This window comes from Arvicanthis niloticus, chromosome 5, assembly GCF_011762505.2.
Source record: "Arvicanthis niloticus isolate mArvNil1 chromosome 5, mArvNil1.pat.X, whole genome shotgun sequence".
NCBI lineage: Eukaryota > Metazoa > Chordata > Mammalia > Rodentia > Muridae > Arvicanthis > Arvicanthis niloticus.
This window is the reverse complement of record NC_047662.1, coordinates 61400479-61420466: the sequence shown is the minus strand read 5'-3', so window position 1 is coordinate 61420466 and position 19988 is coordinate 61400479. Positions and strand designations below refer to the sequence as shown.

The 19988-nt window shown below is 37.4% G+C and overlaps 1 protein-coding gene across 1 annotated transcript; it reads right to left on the bottom strand.

Moving 5' to 3' along the window:
• Positions 1-11440: 11440 nt before the first annotated feature.
• Positions 11441-12010, bottom strand: LOC117709053 (interferon alpha-1-like). Its single transcript, XM_034503142.2, has one exon. The coding sequence runs from the start codon at positions 12008-12010 to the stop codon at positions 11441-11443; it is 570 nt and encodes a 189-aa protein (XP_034359033.1).
• Positions 12011-19988: the final 7978 nt, after the last annotated feature.

The window sequence follows — 19988 nt, the reverse complement described above, 5'->3', positions numbered from 1 at the left end:
ATTCTGTATTTGTCAAATTCAGAAGTGAGCAGAAGAGATCTTTGGCTGTTCTATCAGAGAGAATAGTTTCAGTGCTGCCAATGTGTATAGCTTTTTCATTTAATTTTTCTATTGGAATGGTGGCATCATGGTGGATATCTGAACATCAATTATTTTGGTACGTTTACTTCATGAAAAGGAAAATGCAAAAATGAAGCAAAACAACAGAAAATGTGTCATTTCATTCAATTTTTCATTTCATCTATGCTTTATTTTTTTTTCCCTTGGGTTTCTAAAGAAGAGATGCTGATGTTGCTTCGTGGTAATAAAGTGAAACCGTTACATCACCCGAAATGAAAGCAAAAGAATAAAAGTGATGTCATCCAAATGGGGAAGCCATAGCAACAATATTGGCAATGCACAAATTAAAGTTCTGTGGTCATTATATAAAACAATATTACATAAACATGAGTACATTGTTTGAAATGTATCTACACAGTTAATGCAATACCAATCAAAACTGCAATAATGTTCTTCCCAACAACATCAATCTTAACACAGATGTGGAAACAGGACTACACTACAAAGCAAGACTAGAGAGACTATGAGTAATGGCAGTATTATTACAATGTCTGCTTTTATACATTACAGCTGTACATCTCACAGTGGATAAGTCCATCTCTAAGTCCTTATCAGAGAAGCATGTTCTTGCAACAAATGGCTAAATACAGACACTTACAACTGGTGACTATGCAGAGAATAAGTGATTGACAAAAGATCAGTCTGGCTTTCCTGGCTCCCCTACGGTCAATGGTCATTACACAAGAGGTGACAGAAAGATGGGGATGCCCAAAGACAGTGAACGACAATAGTAAAGCAGTGATTTTGAACATAACAGAGTAGGTTCGTGTAATTTATGCTGGCAGATAGAGAATACCAGTATTCATTTTAGCAGTATTTCACTTTCCCAGTTAGATTTATTCCAAGGGATGTTTTTTGAAGATATTATAAGTTGAGTTTTTTTGACTAATTTTAAGGGCAACTTGACACCAGCTAGGGTCATGTACGAAGAGGGAATCTTATTGGGCAAGATTACAGGATTACCTTGTACACAAGTCTCTACAGAATTTTAATAATTGATGACTGATGTGGGAGGGCCCAGCCCTCTGTGTGAGGTGCCACCCTTGGGCAGGTGGTTGGAAAGCCATTAGAAAGCAGTCTGAGCAGGCCATGAGCCATCACACTGGGAGGCAGCACCGCCCCCAAACTTGTTTCAGCATCTGCCTACAGGACACTGCCCTGTCTGAGATACTGTCCCAACTTTTCTCAATAATGGTCTATGCTGTGGATTTTAAGCTGAAATAAACCTTTCTCACCCCAAGTTGCTTTAGGCCATGCTATTTTATTAAAGCAATAGAAAACATCATCAAGATAGGACTGATACCCCAAGTGTTCAGTTTTCTCTGGTATATAAGAATTCTCTACATTTGTCAGCTATGGTATTTTGTTGTTTATGGCCTCACTCACATCTGGAATCCAAGTCAGTCAATCTTATTGAAGCTGGTAAATCTGAGAGAAATCAGAAGGCAAGAAAATACAGGTGTAGTTAATCAAGATGACAATAAGTCACAATATGAAGCAAGATGTTCTGGCTTCCTATTGTACATACAATGATACACACATGCAAATAGATACACATAAAACATCACATATTTACAATTCTCACAGACACACAAGCACAACTTGTAAAAAAGTGTTCCGTGCGCCTCCCGTGTCCCCTTCGCCCACGAAAAGAGACACGTGAGGCAGTGTTCGGGTGGTTACTACAAACGAGGCTTTACTCCTTGTAACAGCAGAAGCTGAAAGACTGAGGAAGGGCCGAAACACAGGAAGAGGCACAGCTTAAATACACCCTAGAGTGACGTGTTCACTTCTGATTGGCTGTTCACTCATCACTCAATATTACGCCTTGGGATTGGTCAGTGACTTTTGGCGCGCTTTTGCCTCTTGTACCTGCGCAGTTAGTTGTTTACTAGTGGGGAGGACACGATGTCCGCGCCATCTTGGAATGGCGGATGTATCACCGCTAACCACGGCTTCCTACAAAAAAGCACACAAAATGCTGTCACACAGATCTCTCTCCTCCGCCCACACACAAACTAACAAAGACAACCACACAGCTTGCAACCCCACCAACAATGGAGGAGTGTTCCTCTTTCTCCACATCCTCGCCAGCTTCTAATGTCACCTGAATTTTTTATCTTAGCCATTCTGACTGGTGTGAGGTTGTATCTCAGGGTTGTTTTGATTTGCATTTTCCTGATGACTAAGGATGTTGAGCATTTCTTAAGGTGCTTCTCAGCCATTTGAGTTTCCTCAGTTGAGAATTCTTTGTTTAGCTCTGTACCCAATTTTTTAATAGGGTTATTTGGTTGTCTGGAGTATAATTTCTTGAGTTCTTTGTATATATTGGATATTAGCCCTCTATTGGATGTAGGATTGGTAATGATCTTTTCCCAATGTTTTGGTTGCCATTTTGTCTTATTGACAATGTCCTTTGCCTTACAGAAGCTTTGCAATTTGATGAGGTCCCATTTGTCGATTCTTGATCTTAGAGCATAAGCCATTGGTGTTCTGTTCAGGAACTTTTCCCCTGTGCCTAGGTATTCAAGGGTCTTCCCCAACTTCTCTTCTATTAGTTTCAGTGTATCTGGTTTTATGTGAAGGTCCTTTATTCACTTGGACTTGAGCTTTGTACAGGGGATAAGAGTGGATTGATTTGCATCCTTCTACATGCTGACCTCCAGTTGAGCCAGCACCATTTGTTGAAAATGCTGTCCTTTTCCCACTGGATGGTTTTAGCTCCTTTGTCAAAGATCAAGTGACCATAGGTGTGCAGGTTAATTTCTGGGTCTTCAATTATATTCCATTGATCATCCTGTCTGTCTCTGTACCAATACCATGCAGTTTTTATCACTATGGCTCTGTAGTACAGTTTGAGGTCAGGGATGGTGATTCCCCCAGAAGTTCTTTTATTGTTGAGAATAGTTCTCGCTATCCTAGGTTTTTTGTTATTCCAAATGAATTTGTAAATTGCTCTTTCTATCTCTATGAAGAATTGATTTAGAATTTTGATGGGGATTGCATTGAATCTGTAGATTGCTTTTGGCAGGATGGCCATTTTTACTAAATTAATCCTGCCAATCCAGGAGCATGGGAGATCTTTCCATCTTCTGAGATCTTCTTCGATTTCTTTCTTCAGAGACTTAAAGTTCTTGTCATACAGATCTTTCACTTGCTTGTTAAATTCACTCCAAGATATTTTATTTTATTTGTGGCTATTGTGAAGGGTGTCATTTCCATAATTTCTTTCTCAGCCTGTTTATCCTTTGAATAGAGGAAGGCTACTGATTTGTTTGAGTTGATTTTATATCCAGCCATGTTGCTAAAGTTGTTTATCAGGTTTAGGAGTTCTCTGGTGGAAGTTTTAGGGTCACTTAAGTATACTATCATATCATCTGCAAATAGTGAAATTTTGACTTCTTCCTTTCCTATTTGTATCCCTTTGACTTCCTTTTGTTGTCTAATTGCTCTGGCTAAGACTTCCAGTACTATACTGAATAGGTAAGGTGAGAGTGGGCAGCCTTGTCTAGTCCCCGATCTTAGTGGGATTGCTTCAAGTTTCTCTCCATTTAGTTTGATGTTGGGTACTGGCTTGCTGTATATTGCTTTTACTATGTTTAGGTATAGGCCTTGAACTCCTGATCTTTCTGTTTCAACTTGGTTTATTTCAGTCCTGAGTTTTATTATTTCCTGCCGTCTATTCCTCTTGGGTATATTAGCTTCTTTTTGTTCTAACGCTTTCAGGTGTGCTGTCAAGTTGTTAATCTATGCTCTTTTCATTTTCTTTTTGTGGGCACTTAGAGCTATGATTTTTCCTCTTAGTACTGCTTTCAGTGAGTCCCACAAGTTTTGATATGATGTGTCCCCATTTTCATTTAATTCTAAAATGTCTTCAATTTCTTTCTCTATTTCTTCCTTGACCAAGTTATCATCGAGTAGAGCATTGTTGAGTTTCCACGTGTTTGTGGGCTTTCTGTTGTTTTTGTCCATGTCAAAGATGAGTCTTAGTCCATGGTGGTCTGATAGGGTACAAGGGATTATTTCAATCTTTTTGTATCTGTTGAGGCCTGTTTTGTGACCAATTATATGGTCTATTTTCGAGAAGGTACCATGAGGTGCTGAGAAGAAGGTATATTCTTTTGTTTTAGGATGAAATGTTCTATAGATGTCAGTTAAGTCCAATTGGTTCATAACTTCTGTTAGTTTCATTGTGTCTCGGCTGAGTTTCTGTTTCCATGATCTGTCCATAGCTGAGAGTGGGGTGTTGAAATCTCCCACTATTATTGTGTAGGGTGCAATGTATGCTTTAAGCTTTAGTAAAGTTTCTTTTACATATGTGGGTGGCCTTGCATTTGGGACATAGCTGTTCAGAATTTCGAGTTCCTCTTAGTACATTTTTCCTTTGATGAATATGAAGTGTCCTTCTTTATCTTTTTTGATTACTTTTGGTTAAAAACTGATTTTATTTGATATTAGAATCTACTCCAGCTTGTTTCTTGGGACCATTTGCTTGGAAGATTGTTTTCCAACCTTTTACTCTGAGGTAGTGTCTGTCTTTTTCATAAAGGTGCGTTTTCTGTATGCAGCAAAATGTTGGGTCCTGTTTATGTATCCAGTCTGATAGTCTATGTCTTTTTATTGGAGAATTGATCCCATTGATATTAAGAGATATTAAGGAAAAATGAATGTTGTTTCCTGTTATTTTTGTTATTGGCAGTGAAGATATGTTTTTATAGCTACCTTCTTTTAGGGTTGTTGGAAGATTACTTTCTTCCTTTTTCTAGGTTGTACTTTCCCTCCTTGTGTTGGAGTTTTTCACCAATTATCCCTTGAAGTGCTGGATTTGTGGGAAGATATAGTGTAATTTTGGATTTGTCATGGAATATTTTGGTTTCTCCATCAATACTGATTGAGAGTTTTGCTGAGTATAGTAGTCTGGGCTGGCATTTGTGTTCCCTTAGGGTCTGTATGATATTGGTCCAGGATCTTATGGCTTTTATGGTCTCTGGTGAGAAGTCTGGTGTAATTCTTATAGGTCTGCCTTTATATGTTACTTTACCTTTTTCCCTTACTGCTTTTAGTATTTTGTCTTTGTTTTGTACATTTGACGTTTTGATTATTATGTGGTGGGAAGTATTTCTTTTCTGGTCTAAACTATTTGGAGTTCTGTAGGCTTCTTGTATATTTATGGACATATCTTCCTTTAGGTTAAGGAAGTTTTCCTCTATAATTTTGTTGAGGATATTTACTGGTCCTTTAAGTTGGGAGTCTTCCCCCTCATCTATACCTATTATCCTTAGGTTTGGCCTTCTCATTGTGTCTTGGATTTCTTGTATATTTTGGGTTAGTAGCTTTTTGTATTTTGCATTTTCTTTGACAGTTGTGTCAATGTTTTCCATGGTGTATCTTCTGCACATGAGATTCTCTCTTCCATCTCTTGTATTTTGTTGGTGATATACTTGTGTCTATGACTCCTGATCCTTTTTTTAGGTTTTCTATCTCCAGGATTGTCTCCCTTTGTGATTTCTTTATTGTTTCTACTTCCATTTTTAGATCTTGGATGGTTTTGATTAATTCCTTCTCCTGTTTGGTTGTGTTTTCTTGCAATTCCTTAAGGGATTTTTGTGTTTCCTCCTTAAGGGTTTCTATCTCTCTACCAGTGTTCTCCTTAAGTTCTTTGAGAGTGTTATGTATGTCTTTCTTAAAGTCCTCTATCATCGTCATGAGAAGTGATTTTAATTCTGAATCCTGCTTTTCTGGTGTGATCGGGGTGTTCAGGGCTTGCTATGATGGGGGAACTGGGTTCTGATGATGCCATGAACTTTGGATTCTGTTGCTTATGTTCTTGCGCTTGCCTTTCACCATCTGTTTAACTCTAGTGCTGCCTATACTTGCTGTCTCTGACTGAAGCCTGCCTTTCCAGTTATCTAGCTTGTGTCTGATCTCCTAGGGTCCAGATGTCTCTGCGATCTTCTCCAGCTGCACTGAGTACAGTGGTACCTCTAGGATGCCTCAGGAAATGGTGCCTCCAAGGTAGCAGACCAGCTAGGTGTCTGTTGTTCTGGGTGCAGTGTCACCTCTAGGATGTCTCAGGATAAGGTGCCCACTGATCTGAGTGCAGTGGCTCCTCTAGGATATCTCTGGATATGTTGTCTGACACTCTGAGTTCAGTAGTTCCTCTGCGGCTCTGGGTTGAGTGGACCTTCCAGAATGTCTCCAGCGGAATCCAGGGTCCACACAAGAGCAGACCGGGCAGAGGTCTGCTCCAGGCCTCAGATCCGGGAGAGGGGAGGAAGGGGAGTGCTATTCCTCAGGGGTGGGGGATTTGGGTATCCGCTGGAATCTGAGCGCTCCCAGCACCCAGCTATGGGCTTAGGGCAGTGTGTGGGTCTTCCTACATAAGGCTGTGGGATCCGTGGAGCCTCCAGGATGTCTTCGGTGGAATCCGGGGTCCACACAAGAGCAGACAAGTCAGTGGTCTGTTCCAGGCCTCAGATCCGGGAGAGCAAACATGTAAATTTCAAATGTTTATGAAGGTGAAAAAATGTAAGAATTAAACATTTTTCTAGGGCTGATGTACAGATAGCAGATAGTTTTAGCTTGTGTCTATCTGCAAATCCATTACTCCTCTATTACTAGAGCATTGCTTTGCACATGTGCACACAATTGCACACACACACACACACACACACTATTGTCACCAGCATCAAAATATCATGAATTAACAATCATTGGTCATTAATATCTCAGTTCCACAATAAAAAGTCACAGGCTAACATAAACGATCCAAAACAGTATCCACTTTGACCTGAATGCCAGAAACAGTCCTCAATATCAAAGACAGACATTCCCTCATAGTGAAGGGCTAAAAAAGGTTTTCCAAGCACATGTTCACAAGTAACGAGGCAAAACACACCCAAATGTACACAATAAAAGTGGTGCTAATAGAAAAGTTCATAGCACAAAGTGCTTTCATAAAACTAGGGAGATCTCATACTAGTAACCTAGCAGCTATACACCTGAAAGGACTAGAACAAAAGAAACAAACATACCAAAAAAAAGTAGATGGCAGAAAATAATCAAATTGAGGATTGAAATCAATAAAATAGAAACAAAGAGAACAATACAATCAGTGATTCTTTGAAAAAAATCAACAAGATAAACATACCCTTCACCAAACTTAGTAAATGTCACAGAAAGAATATCCAGATTAACAAAATTGGAATGGAAACATATCAACAGAAACTAAGGAAATATAAAGAAATATTAGGTCTTCCTTTAAAATCTGTTCTCAGCAAATTGGAAAACCTAAAAAAAAAAAAAAATGGACAATATTCTAGATAGATGCCACTTACCAAAGTTAAAGATCAGATAAACAATTCAAATAGAACTATAGCCCCTAAGGAAATAGAGGCACTCATTAAAAGTCTCCCAACAAGAAAAACCAAAAGGCCAGACAGTTTTAGCATATAATTCTACCATATATTCAAAGAAGAATAATACCAATACTTCTCAAATTATTCCACAGAACAGAAGCAAAATTATCAATTTCATTTTGTAAGTCCATAGTCACCTTGAAACTAAAACCACACAAATATCCAACAAAGCAAGAAAATCACAAACCAATTTCCCTTATTAATATTGATGAAAAAATACTCAATAAAGTAATAGCAAACCAAATTCTAGAATATATCAAAAAGACCATCCAGAGTGACTAAGTAGGCTTAATCCCAGTGGTGCAGAGATGGTTTGAAATATAAAAATATTTCAATGTAATCCACCATATAAACCTACAGGGAAAAAAAATGATCATCTCATTACATGATGAAAAACCTTCGAAAAAAATCCAAAACTCCTCCATGGTAAACGTCTTGTAGAAAGTTCATATAAAAGAGACATACCTCAACAAAATAGAGGCAATTTACAACAAGCCTATAGCCAACACCAAACTAAATGGAGAGAAACTAAAAATAAAAAATAAATTTAAAAAAAAATCAAGAACTATCGACTCTTTCCATAACTATTCAATCCAACACTTGAAAGTCTGGCTAAAGCAATTAGACAACTAAAGAAGATCAATGAGACAGAAATTGGAATGGAAAATATCAAAGTATTGTGATATCCACATTATATGATGATTCACAAAAGGAAACCCAAAAATTGTACGTTGTAATTCATGTAGCTTATCATCACCTCAGAGAAGTGGATGGATGCAAGATAAACTAAAAAAATACTATTTCTCTTAAATACAAATGATAAACAGACTGAAAAAATCAGGAAAACAGAACCCTTCACAATAGCAACAAATATATAAAAATATCTTAGGATAATTCTAACCAAGGAAGTGAAAGACCTGTATGACAAGAACTTCATGTCTTTGAACAAAAAAAGTAAAAAGATGTCAAAAAATAAAGAGATCTCTCATGCGTATGAATAGGTAGGATTAATATAGTAAAAACAGCCATCTTGCCAAAAGAATTCTACAGATTCAGTGTAATCTCCATCAAAATTTCAACACAATTTTTTACAAAGCTTAAATGAATAATACTCATCTTTATATGGGAAAAAAAAGACCAAGGATAGCTAAAACAAATTTGTACAGTAATAAAACTTCTGGAGGTATCATCATCCCTGATTTCAAGGCATACTCCAGAGCTATAGTAATAAAAAACATGATATTGGCATAAACATATGCTAGGTTGATCAATGGAATCAGATCAAAGACCCAAATGTAAACACACACATCTATGGACACCTGATTTTGATGAAGAAGCCAGAAATATACAATGGAAAAAATAAAGCATCTTCAAGATATAATGCTGGTCTAACTGGATGTTAACTTATAGAAGAATACAAATGGACACATACCTATAGCCCTGCACAAAACTCAAGTCTAAGTAAATCAACGACTTCAACATAAAAGTAAGTACACTGAATCTAATCTAAGAAAAACTGGGGAGCAACTTTGAATGCCTTGACACAGGATGCCAATTTCTGAACAAAACATCAATAACAGAAGCACTAAGATCAACATTTAGTAAATGGGACCTCATGAAACTGAAAGTGTTTGGTAAGGTGAGGGACACCATCAATAAGAAAAAAAGAACAGCTTACAGAATAGGAAATGATTTTTCACCAACTCCACATCTGACAGATGTGGATAATTTCCAAATTATATAACGAACTCAAGAAACTAGACATCAACTCTTACTGGAAGCCATATCCTCTGGGTTTTAGTTTCACAAATCCTAGATTACTCCTCTCATCTCTAGTTGTACATGTAACATGATTTTGTTTTCAGATATGATCCACATGGTTGGGTATCAAAGTGTCAAGAATTCCTAGATGTTCATAGCAAAACACTGGGTTGTCTAAATTGATGGAGACATTTTATAATTTGTCTTAATATCATTTTAGCTGATAAGTATTTGATGTTTAACCAAACACTATCTTATGGTCAACATTGAATCAATGAGTTCTTGATATGCCTGAAATTATCGGGTGAGCATACAGGACACTCTTACAGAAATACCATTGCTAGGCTATTACTTATCTGGAAACCTTTTCTGACAGATGACTATCCACTTGTATTTTAGTAATGCTTCCCATGCTTTCTTCTTTGTCTAACTGCAAAAATGAATGGTAGTCAGGTCCAACCTACTGTGTCAGAAAGAAGAGCTTTCCATTAAGCAACTATGTATGAGTTTCCATTTAACTTCTCTACTGAAATAGGAGTACAATGGTGTGCGCCTGCACATTAGGTTTTTTCTTTACATTAACTTCATGGTGAAGAAAGATAAGCAGAGTGAAACAATCAACACAAGAAGGTAACATCCTTCCTATAAAATTTTCTTTGTTTTCCACATTTTGTTTCACTTTTCTGCTTTCCTGAAAGCAAACCATGCTTTCAAGAAAATGTTGGTTTGTACCAGTGAGTTAAAAACTGTTACTCCACATAAAATGAAACCAAAAAAAAAAAAGGAACCTGTCATCACAGTGGAGAAACAGTAGCAATAATGATAACATTGCTGAGATTTCTTCTCAGGATATATGTCATTTGTCACTGTATAGGCAGGTTAGTTAATACAGTGTGCTGTATTGTCATACTGTGTATATAACTTCACTGATATTTGTTCTTCTAAACATTTAAACACTCGTAGGAGTTGAGAGTAGACAGAGTCAGGGATGCAGAGGCTGCTAAAGTCTGGGGAATCCTTTTCAAAGCTCACTAAGTCACAATGAAGGGATTCTAGTCAGTACAATTATAGCAAACAGGGTTCTGGCAGACTTTGCCCTTCTCCTCCAATCCCTTTGCTTTGCTATAAAGCATTAGATAAGAGTTGTAAAGCTAGCCATCAAGGGTTATTCCCTTATGTGTCCACTCCATTCACCTAAGCATGACTACCAAGGTCCAGCTATCAAAATACTGAAAACCGGCAAACAAAAGCCCCCTTAATGGCTGCCCCCAACTAAGCTGTACAATATTAAACACCTCATCCTAGTGGAGTTTTCCCCTTTTACTTTTATAAACTGCCTTTTGCTAATGGGCCATGTTTGTCTCCTCTCTATCAAGAGGCAGTGCTTTGCGCCAATACCCCTAGGATAAGTATCTCTTCCTCATCTCCCTAGTCCTCTATCACCTGCCTTTGTCTCTTATTCTAAGTCGTTTCTCTTTCCAGGTCAAATAAATTATTTTTGTGCTTTGAACTTGGTTGCAGATTGTCTTGTACAAGCACCAGTTCCTTTACAAAGTTTGGCAGTAGCAAGATACTATGCCTGATCCCTGCATAGCATGCTGTCTGTGCGTTCAGAAGAATATGATATGCAGGAGAAAAAGAAAGACTGAGGAATTAACCATGAATGGATGAGAAGCACAAGACAGGTAAATCTAATTGTCTAAACATGATGTAATGTCATATGCGTCAGCAATATTTGGCAGCTTGATTGTGTATATGATTTTTTTACTGAAAAAATACCAGTGTAAACAATAAAATGTTTTGAATAATTAAAGACTGAACCAACAAAACAAGATACATTTAATAATACTTTATGGAAAAACATATCCATACCAAATTATGCTGCAATATATGTTACATCACACAAATAGTTAAATAAATGAATAAACATATAAATAAATAAATACAGGTATACATACATACATACATACATACATACATACATACGAATTAATGGAAAGAGAACAAATGCCTTTACAGAAATATTTAGGCAAATTGTTTGAATTCCTGCCAAAATAAGCAACAGTTTTGAGATAGCAGAGCCTAAGCAGTGAGCTGCAGTGTCCAAGTCCAGGAGAGTCCTCTATACTTTGGCTCAGGGCTCACTTCTCTTCTCTCAGTCTTGTGAGGAAGTTAACTGAGGAAGACAAGGCTCTCCAGACTTCTGCCCTGACCACCTCCCAGGCACAGGGGCTGTGTTTCTTCTCTCTCAGGTACACAGTGATCCTGTGGAAGTATTTCTTCACAGCCAGCAGGGAGTCTTCCTGGGACAGGGGAGGTTCCTGCACCCCCACCTGCTGCATCACACAGGCTTGTGTGTCATTGAGCTGCTGATGGAGGTCATTGCAGAATGAGTCTAGGAGGGTTTCTTCCCAAGCAGCAGATGAGTCCTTTGATGTGAAGATGTTCAGGATCTGCTGGGTCAGCTCTCTCAGGACAGGGATGGCTTGAGCCTTCTGCATCTGCTGGGCATCCACCTTCTCCAAGGGGAATCCAAAGACCTTTCTGTCCTTCAGGCAGGAGAGAGGAGAGAGTTTCCTCATTTGTTCCAAGAGAGTCAAGGCTCTCTTGTTCCTGAGGTTATAAGTCTGAGGCAGGTCACATCCTAGACAGCAGGTTGACCAGTGGCTCATCACTGCCAGGACCATCAGGAAAGCACAGAGCCTAGCCATGGTGAATGTTGCCAATGCTTCTGGTCTTCTGGGCTTTTGGTCCTGATCCTTCCCCTCTAGGTTCTCTGAAGACCATCTTGTGTGGATGTGTCTTAAATAGGGCAAACAGTAGCTTTTACTTTCTGAATGCCCTCCCCTAACTTTCCAATTGTTCTTTCTCTTTCTCTAACTCATTCTCTACTTGTGTCTGGGCATTTTTCTAAACCATTGAGATTTCCATTATTGCTTCCTCTTTCACTGCTCCCCACAAAAAAAAAAAAAAAAAAAAAAAAAAAAAAAAAAAAAAAAAAAAAAAAAAAACTGTTTTCCAAGTTTTTATCTAATCTGAATTTTTATTATCTGTTCCAGCACTGATAAACTGTCTTTGTTTGAAATTTATATATTAGTTGTAAACCACAATTTTCTGTAAAGTATTCTACAAATATTACATTTTTTCAATGCAGTTTTGTTTTATTTAGATTGCTTTAAAAGTATTTAAATCATAAGATATGTTTGCAAATTCCTCTTAATTAATATCCACTGATGTAAAGGTATGTTTTAAAATATTTAAATTCCTAAAATTGGGTTCTTAATTTTGCCTTCCTTAAATGTAATATAAATTAATATAAAATTTAAGTTAATAATCACTGTATGCTAGCTACTTATCTGATGCTTTAGTGCCACCAGGAGGATGCAGGATGCAAAAAGGCTGTCTGTTAAACTTGATGAGCTGAGCATGATTCCTGGAACCCATGTTTACAGTAGAGAACCAGTGCATGTATAGGGGCCTTCATCACAACATTCACAGCATTCCAGGCTAGGCATGCTCTCTCTAGCTCTCTCTCTCTCTCTCTCTCTCTCTCTCTCTCTCTCTCTCTCTCCCTCCCTCTCTCTCTCTCCCTCTCTCTCTCTCCCTCTCTCTCTCTCCCTCTCTCTCTCTCTTTCTCTCTCTCTCCTGAAACACACACACACATGTGTACTATATGTACGTTATTAGAAAGGCTTACAAAATGTTGTCCAACCAACTCAGAAAATGTCTGCCTAAGAGCATAAGTTCAAAGAATCCAGTAATTGTTCACTAGGGTGGATTTCTTAGTTAATATTCACTATGTACCTGATTGCAATAACATTAGGCTCTAATGACAGTGAAGGAAAGGATTGCTAGCAAGGGAAAAGCACACTGGCAAACAGCAAAAGCATTTTTTTCATGGACTTACATAGGCTTCCAGAAGAAGGCTTGTCTCATAGCAGAGGTGAGTCTTCATACCTCAAAGATCCAAAACAAAGTTGTGTCTTTCCATTCAAGAGAGAAGTGGACTTTCCAACACCAAGTTAAGCAAAACTAGATCACAGGTATGTGCCTACCTTTTGGGCTTTGTTAATTCCACATATAGTAAAGTTGACATCCAAGAACAGCCATGACAAGCTCACAGGCCAGTCAGTCTGGCAGCAATGATGATCTCTTGCTTAAGTGAGATATTCTGTCACAGAAAATGAGGTAAAAGCCTGACATCCATTGACATCCGGCCCCACTCTATGCACATGCAAAAGTGAACACACAGCATGTGAATACAATAGGGACATCTTATCCTGATCATGGACTCAAGGGGCAGAACAAATCATCATGAAGGAATTGTAATTGACATCTTACCCTTAAGAGAAGCTGATGAGGGGTTGGGGATTTAGCTCAGTGGTAGAGTGCTTGCCTAGCCAGCACAAGGCCCTGGGTTCGGTTCTCAGCTCTGAAGAAAAAAAAGAAAGAAAGAAAGAAAGAAAGAAAGAAAGAAAGAAAGAAAGAAAGAAAGAAAGGTAAGAGAGAGAGAGAGAGAGAGAGAGAGAGAGAGAGAGAGAGAGAAGCTGATGAAATTCTAGAATTCCCTAGACAGTTCTATATACAAATACACATTGTATTCCTCTATACAAGTTTCCTTCAAAACTCCAAGAGGCTTAGGGGTCAAGAGCCGTTGATATGTTGAACTATGCCCCTGTAAATCACAGATATTGCCCCAAGAGAAATATGAACTAAGATATTCTGCATCAATTTAGATTGACTATCACCTAGCACACAGATTCCCATTGCACCACATGGATGTGCTATTGTGAAGTAGGTTACCTGAACCTTTGAGGTCACATGTCAAATGACAGCCATAGATCAGTGCATTTACCTAACTCATTATTGCTGGCCTCAGCAGGCAGAGCAGCAGTTGAAGAATCTCTTCTATGGGTTCAGATGCTTTTACAAAATTGGTAGCTCAGGGTGGGTTGTCTCAGTTTCGCATTGCATTACCTACTAATCAAAACGATGTGAGTTTGATTGTGGATTCTAAGGATACTAAGGATACTAAGGATTCTAAGGATACTAAGGACACTGGGCACAGACCCTTACTTCTCCAGAGAAGTTGGGTTATAGAAGGCTAGAGAGAAAGGATGAAAAAGATTTTTCAATAATACTTATCAGTTCATTGTTCAAAGGACATGACCTGTGGACCCAAAAGGATTTCCCTTCCTAAGATGAGTTTGAAGGGAATGGACTCTTCCTGAAGTCAGTTCTTCTGAGGAAAAGTGTGTTTTGTTTTGTTTGTTTTGTTTCTGCTGATTTCTTTTTTTATTTACATTTCAGATGGCATTCCCTTTCTCCATTTCCCTTTCCTAGAAACCCCCTATCCCATCCCCCCTCCTCCATTTTGCTTTTATACCATTTTAATTACATGCAAGTGTTAAGGTCAGTTCTAGGTTGAAAAACTAGCAATACAATAGATGCAAAAGGTCAAGGAACAAGCAAGACAATAAACACAAATAATCAAAGAACAAGCAAGACAATAAACAAAGTTCCATGAACACTCCTTGATCACTGTTTCTAAGGGCTTATCAGGATGACCAAAATATTTGAGCCTACTTCTCCATCCTAGCCCAAAGTAATTTCCATGTCTGAATCCTACTTCCATGTTCTAGCCTAAGATTTAGATTCTTTCCTGAAATTACTTCTTTGTTCTAGCCTAATATCAGATTCTTGCCTGAAGCCTAATTCTTTCTGCTTGGCCAATGTCATATTCCTGCCAAACAGCCCATTTCCTTGTCCTTGGCCCATGTCAGATTCTTAACAAGCAGCCCCAAAAGCTCTCTGCCTTTCCCCTTTTTTATTTCATAAACAAGACTGAGCCTGTCTTGGGTGGTTCTGACAAGAATGCCTTTCTTACATGTCATGGAATATACACTATTAAAGTCAATGCACTTATGTCTTAGGTTGGTAAGGTTCTGTGCAGAATCCTACCTGTCCTAGGCTTGCCAGGCTGTTAATTTAATTACTCTCTCTGGGAGTACATTTTCAGTTTCAAGCCATGTACGTTAGCTGCTAACATGTTAATGTTGTTAAAGACAAGCTTTAACACAATGGGCAGGAATAAAATTATTCCCAGAACAAAAAAAAAAAAAAAAAAAAAAAAGGCTAGCATGATCAAGCCTTTCATGAAGCTTGACCAAAACAGAAATACTGACCTCGGCTTACTGGTAATTTTATCAGCAGTCTCTGCCACATCAATGCTCAGCAGAGCAGCATTATTGAAATTTATAAGCTCACTATACATAGTTAAAACATCCAGAGAGGTGTTAGAATTATGCCAAATCCTCTGCAAGTGTCTTTAAACTTTTTCCTAATTATAATTATTACCACTGTAAATTTTAGAGCTAACACGAATACAGAAGCATTTGGCATGACACTCTAGATGGCTCCTTACTCTTTAGTAGTAGTAGTAGTAGTAGTAATAGGTAATGGCACTGAGTATCGCAGTCGAGCATTTTTCCCAGCAAATTAATATTACCTATATTACTGGGATTCCTGACAATTGTCAAGGACAAGGGACTATGGAAGAGGCCCATGGAACTTGAAAACAAAACTTGCCGAGTGTCCTGACAATGGTGACTGGGAAGCTGCATTGGACATATTTATCTTTATAAAATAAAAAAGGGGGAGGTTTATCCCTGTACACAAAAAATTCATTTAAATTATGTTCTCTTTATTTAATTTATTTTAATTTGGAAGCCAAGGAACTTTCTGCTGAGTGTCTATGGCACCCCACAACTAGGCATATTTATGCATAGGTAAAAGGGAAAGATCCACTTACTGGCATATAGCATGATCCTGATCAGGTATCTAATATGGCAAAGGGGCCTGTTTGTGTTTTTTTTCTGCAGGATGCTGAAGGAGCATGGTAGCAGCCAGAGCAATGGGTGAGACATGCTGATGCCAGGACAAAGAATGATGCTAACCTGTGAGCTTGCTGAGTGTTCTGACAATGGTGACTGGGAAGCTGCATTGGACATATTTTTCCAACCCACCTTTACTCACATATACCCCAGATGGGACAAGCTGCCTTGCCTCAAGATTTTAGACCTTGTAGAACAGAGAATCAAAAGGAAGTTTTAATGACTCTTGTATTTTTCTTAAAGGTAACCAGTTATTTTGACTCAATCACAGACTGGTCTAGAAATCAATCCAATGTTGAAAATAACAGTCTTCTTTTGGGAGGCTGGTTCTGGACATTTTTAGAGACATATTTGGAAATTAGCTTCAGTTCTCTATGGTGTTACACTAGCAAGAGATAAAGTTGGAAGAGGATATGGATTTCAAACAAGTGTTAGTGCATGTGTTAAGGCTATTTTAATTGTCAAGTTAAAATTACTTTTGCTTCTTCTACAGTATAATGTAAGTTGTATTGATTGCACTCATTCTAATTGTGTTAATGTGTTGAAACCTGGCATGTCTGTTACAGAGGTCTATCATCCAGCTATTGTTTTATTGCCCTGAATATCACAGAAACTTGGTATTCAGAAAAAAGTTTGTAAGTACTAAAAGAAGTGAGTCTTCTAAGCAGAAGCAAAAGGGCAATGGTCTTGATTATTGCTGGTGTAACAGCTTTAATTACATTAATTTCTAATGCCACAGATTCTGCAAATGCTTTGACTCAAGAAGTTAAGACAGCCACTTCTGTTAATTATTTAGTAAAAAAAAAAAAAAAAGTTACGAATATGTTAACATACAAGAGGATTTGGATAGGCATTGGGAAAATTGGATTGCTGCTCTTTATCCTATTCAAATTATTGAAAGGAGGGTCAGAGTTTAAAGGAAAAGTGTGTTTTAATGTGGAGGAAACTGCCAAATAACAGAAATCATGAGGAACTTGCCTGTTTGTTCTTTCCAGGCCAGGCCAGTAGGTGGCTCTCTTCTTCTCTAAAGTTTTCTATAAATTGATGATTTGATATCCTTTTCATTTCACACTTTCTTTCTTCTTTCTTTCCTTCCTTCCTCTTCTTTCCTTCTTTCCTTTCTTTCTCTTTTGTTCTGTCTTTCTTTCTGCTTTATTTCTTTTTTTTTTATTTTTTGTTGAAACAGTGATCATTAGGTCATTAAAAGAACACTGTCTAAGGTCTAAAATTAAGAAGAAATTCTTATACATGAGAGTTTTATTCAAACATTGAACTCCTTCATTCTGGTTTCAATGGTAGTTATATGTTTTCAGAAAAAAACTCCTGTCAGGAATCAACATATAACATATAATCAACATATATAACATATAGACAAAAATTGTACAGTGAACAGAGCTGAGTAATGAGGAGAGAATGAAGTGCACACACTGGGGCTTCCTGCATCAGGGAGGGGGTATCAAGGGCTTCCAGGCTGGAAAATGGAGTCTTGGACAGCATAGAGGTCCTGGGACTCTATTAGAGAGAAAACTGTGTATGTGCTAATAAATATATAATATATATAATTTTAATATATTTATAATATGTAAGTATTATAAATATAATATAATATATGAATATAAAAATAATATATTATAATATACTTATATATATGATTTTATATATACAAAATTAATGGTATTATACATTATATACAGGACATGTATAATATATACATTTATTTATAATTCCACTTTCAGTTTCAGTCTAACACACTGGTGCCCATATAATAACTTTTTCAGCTATCAATACTTATTGAGTATTGAATTTGGTAATTAATCTTCCATGTCATATGTGTCTAATGACAGAAGTGTTCAGTTAATTGTGACAGACAGCAAGGGTTATCAGAGCCTCCACTGTCTGTACTTTCCCATTCCCTTTCATCTTTCTGAGGTGTTGATCTGATGGTTGAAGTCTCCAATTCTGTTCTCTCTTCTCTACTTTCCTAGAAAGTAAACACTGAAGTTGGTTTGTGGCACTGAACCAAAAATATGATGTCATTGAAAATGAAAGCTGAAAAGGGAACAGATGTGTCATCTAATCGACAAATAGTAGCAAAGATGTTAGGTATTAAGATAAAAAGGACAAGATCTATGATCATTAAGATAATGCTATGAAAGTGGCTATATTTCAAGGGATCGTCAGTGTCAATGCAATCCAAATTAAACTTTCAGTAATATTTCTCTCAGTAATATCATATTTAAAATACATGTGGAGCCATGAAGATAACAAAGAATAAAACAGTGCTGAGTTCATACTGTCACAATACCTGATTTGAAATTAGAGTTTATATTATTGACAGGATTCCTGCACTGGCCAACACTTAAAACAGAACCCTCTTGCAGTCTATGTCAATGAACAGAGAGACTCTCAACAGGTCTTTGAGCAGAAAATAAAGGGCTGATTTCCTGGCCTCAGGGATCATTGAAGAAGAGGTAGTAGAAGAATAGTAAGAGCCAGAAGCAGTGGATGACTGCAGCAAAGTTGTGTTCTTGAACATAACAGGGTATTTACTCATGTGGACTGAGAGTGGCTATGACTGAATGAACAAGATCAAGCCAGACAAAATATCAGCTTGGAAATTGGTAGCATTCCAGCTCCAGCTGAGGAACTATGTCAACTGATGACTGCTGGGAGAAAGATATATAGGTGTCCTCGGGGATGGGACCCCTGAGAGCTGCTACCCATGCTCCAGGAGATGGTGCTATACCATGCACAACTTGTAGTTCAAAGGAGATGGAGCAAAAGTAGCAGGATGAGGATGAGGGTGATGAGGAGGAGGAAGAGGAGAAGGAAGAAAAGGAAGAGGAGAGGCCAGAACAATAACAGAAAGAGAAGTAAAAATTGGGAAGAAAAAGGGTCAAAGAAATAGAAAAAGAATAGTGGTATTTCAAAGGGTTAATTTCAGAGTCATTTAACTTCCCTGCAGGATTTATTCCCAGAATTGGTTTATGAGACAATTATGAGTGGAATTAATTCCTTGGTTTTTCTTGTCTTTCTTTTCTGTGCTATATAGGCATGCTAGTCATTTTTCTTGATCTGTTTTGTATTGTTGTCCATGATCTCACTCATATTTAAGAAACCAAAAGAAACTCATTAACGATAAGAGTAGATGATCGGTATATGATATCAGGGAAGTCAGATGCTGAGTTGATCCAGAAAATATTTGATAAAAGTGGACTAAATAATATGACAGGAACAAGAATCTATGAATTTCTACTTAACAGCATGCTGTCTATACATCCAGAAGAATACTGCATACTAAAGACAAGAACACAAAAAAAATTAGGGTTTGCATAAGTGCTGTACAGTGTATGTGTCTTTACTGTCTAATATTTGAAACTGTTCATTTGTACAATACTTAAAGTGTACACTCTAATGTTAAAAATATTTGATAATGTTATAGCGATATCAAATTAACTAATCCACAGTGTCTTATAAAGCAAATTTATTTGAATACAAAATGAGTTAATTACAAATGGTAATTTGCTACATTTAAAAATGTAAGATTGAAAATTTTAACACAGATACCTTAAATTATATTAATAGCACAATAAATGAATAAATAAATAAATAAGAATGAATCAGTGCAGATACAAAAATGATCTTACATATTGACAATAATTGCGCAATATTGCTGAAACATCTAGGCAGGTTGATTGTACTCATACTGAAAGTAATGAGAGTTTTTAAAGGAGCACTTATAAAGTGAGATGCAGTGTCCTAGTACAGGAGATTTCTCTCCACTCTGACTCAGGAC

Excerpts from the sequence above, each read along its gene's own strand:
- LOC117709053 (XM_034503142.2), bottom strand. The coding sequence starts at position 12,010 with ATGGCTAGGCTCTGTGCTTTCCTGATGGTCCTGGCAGTGATGAGCCAC.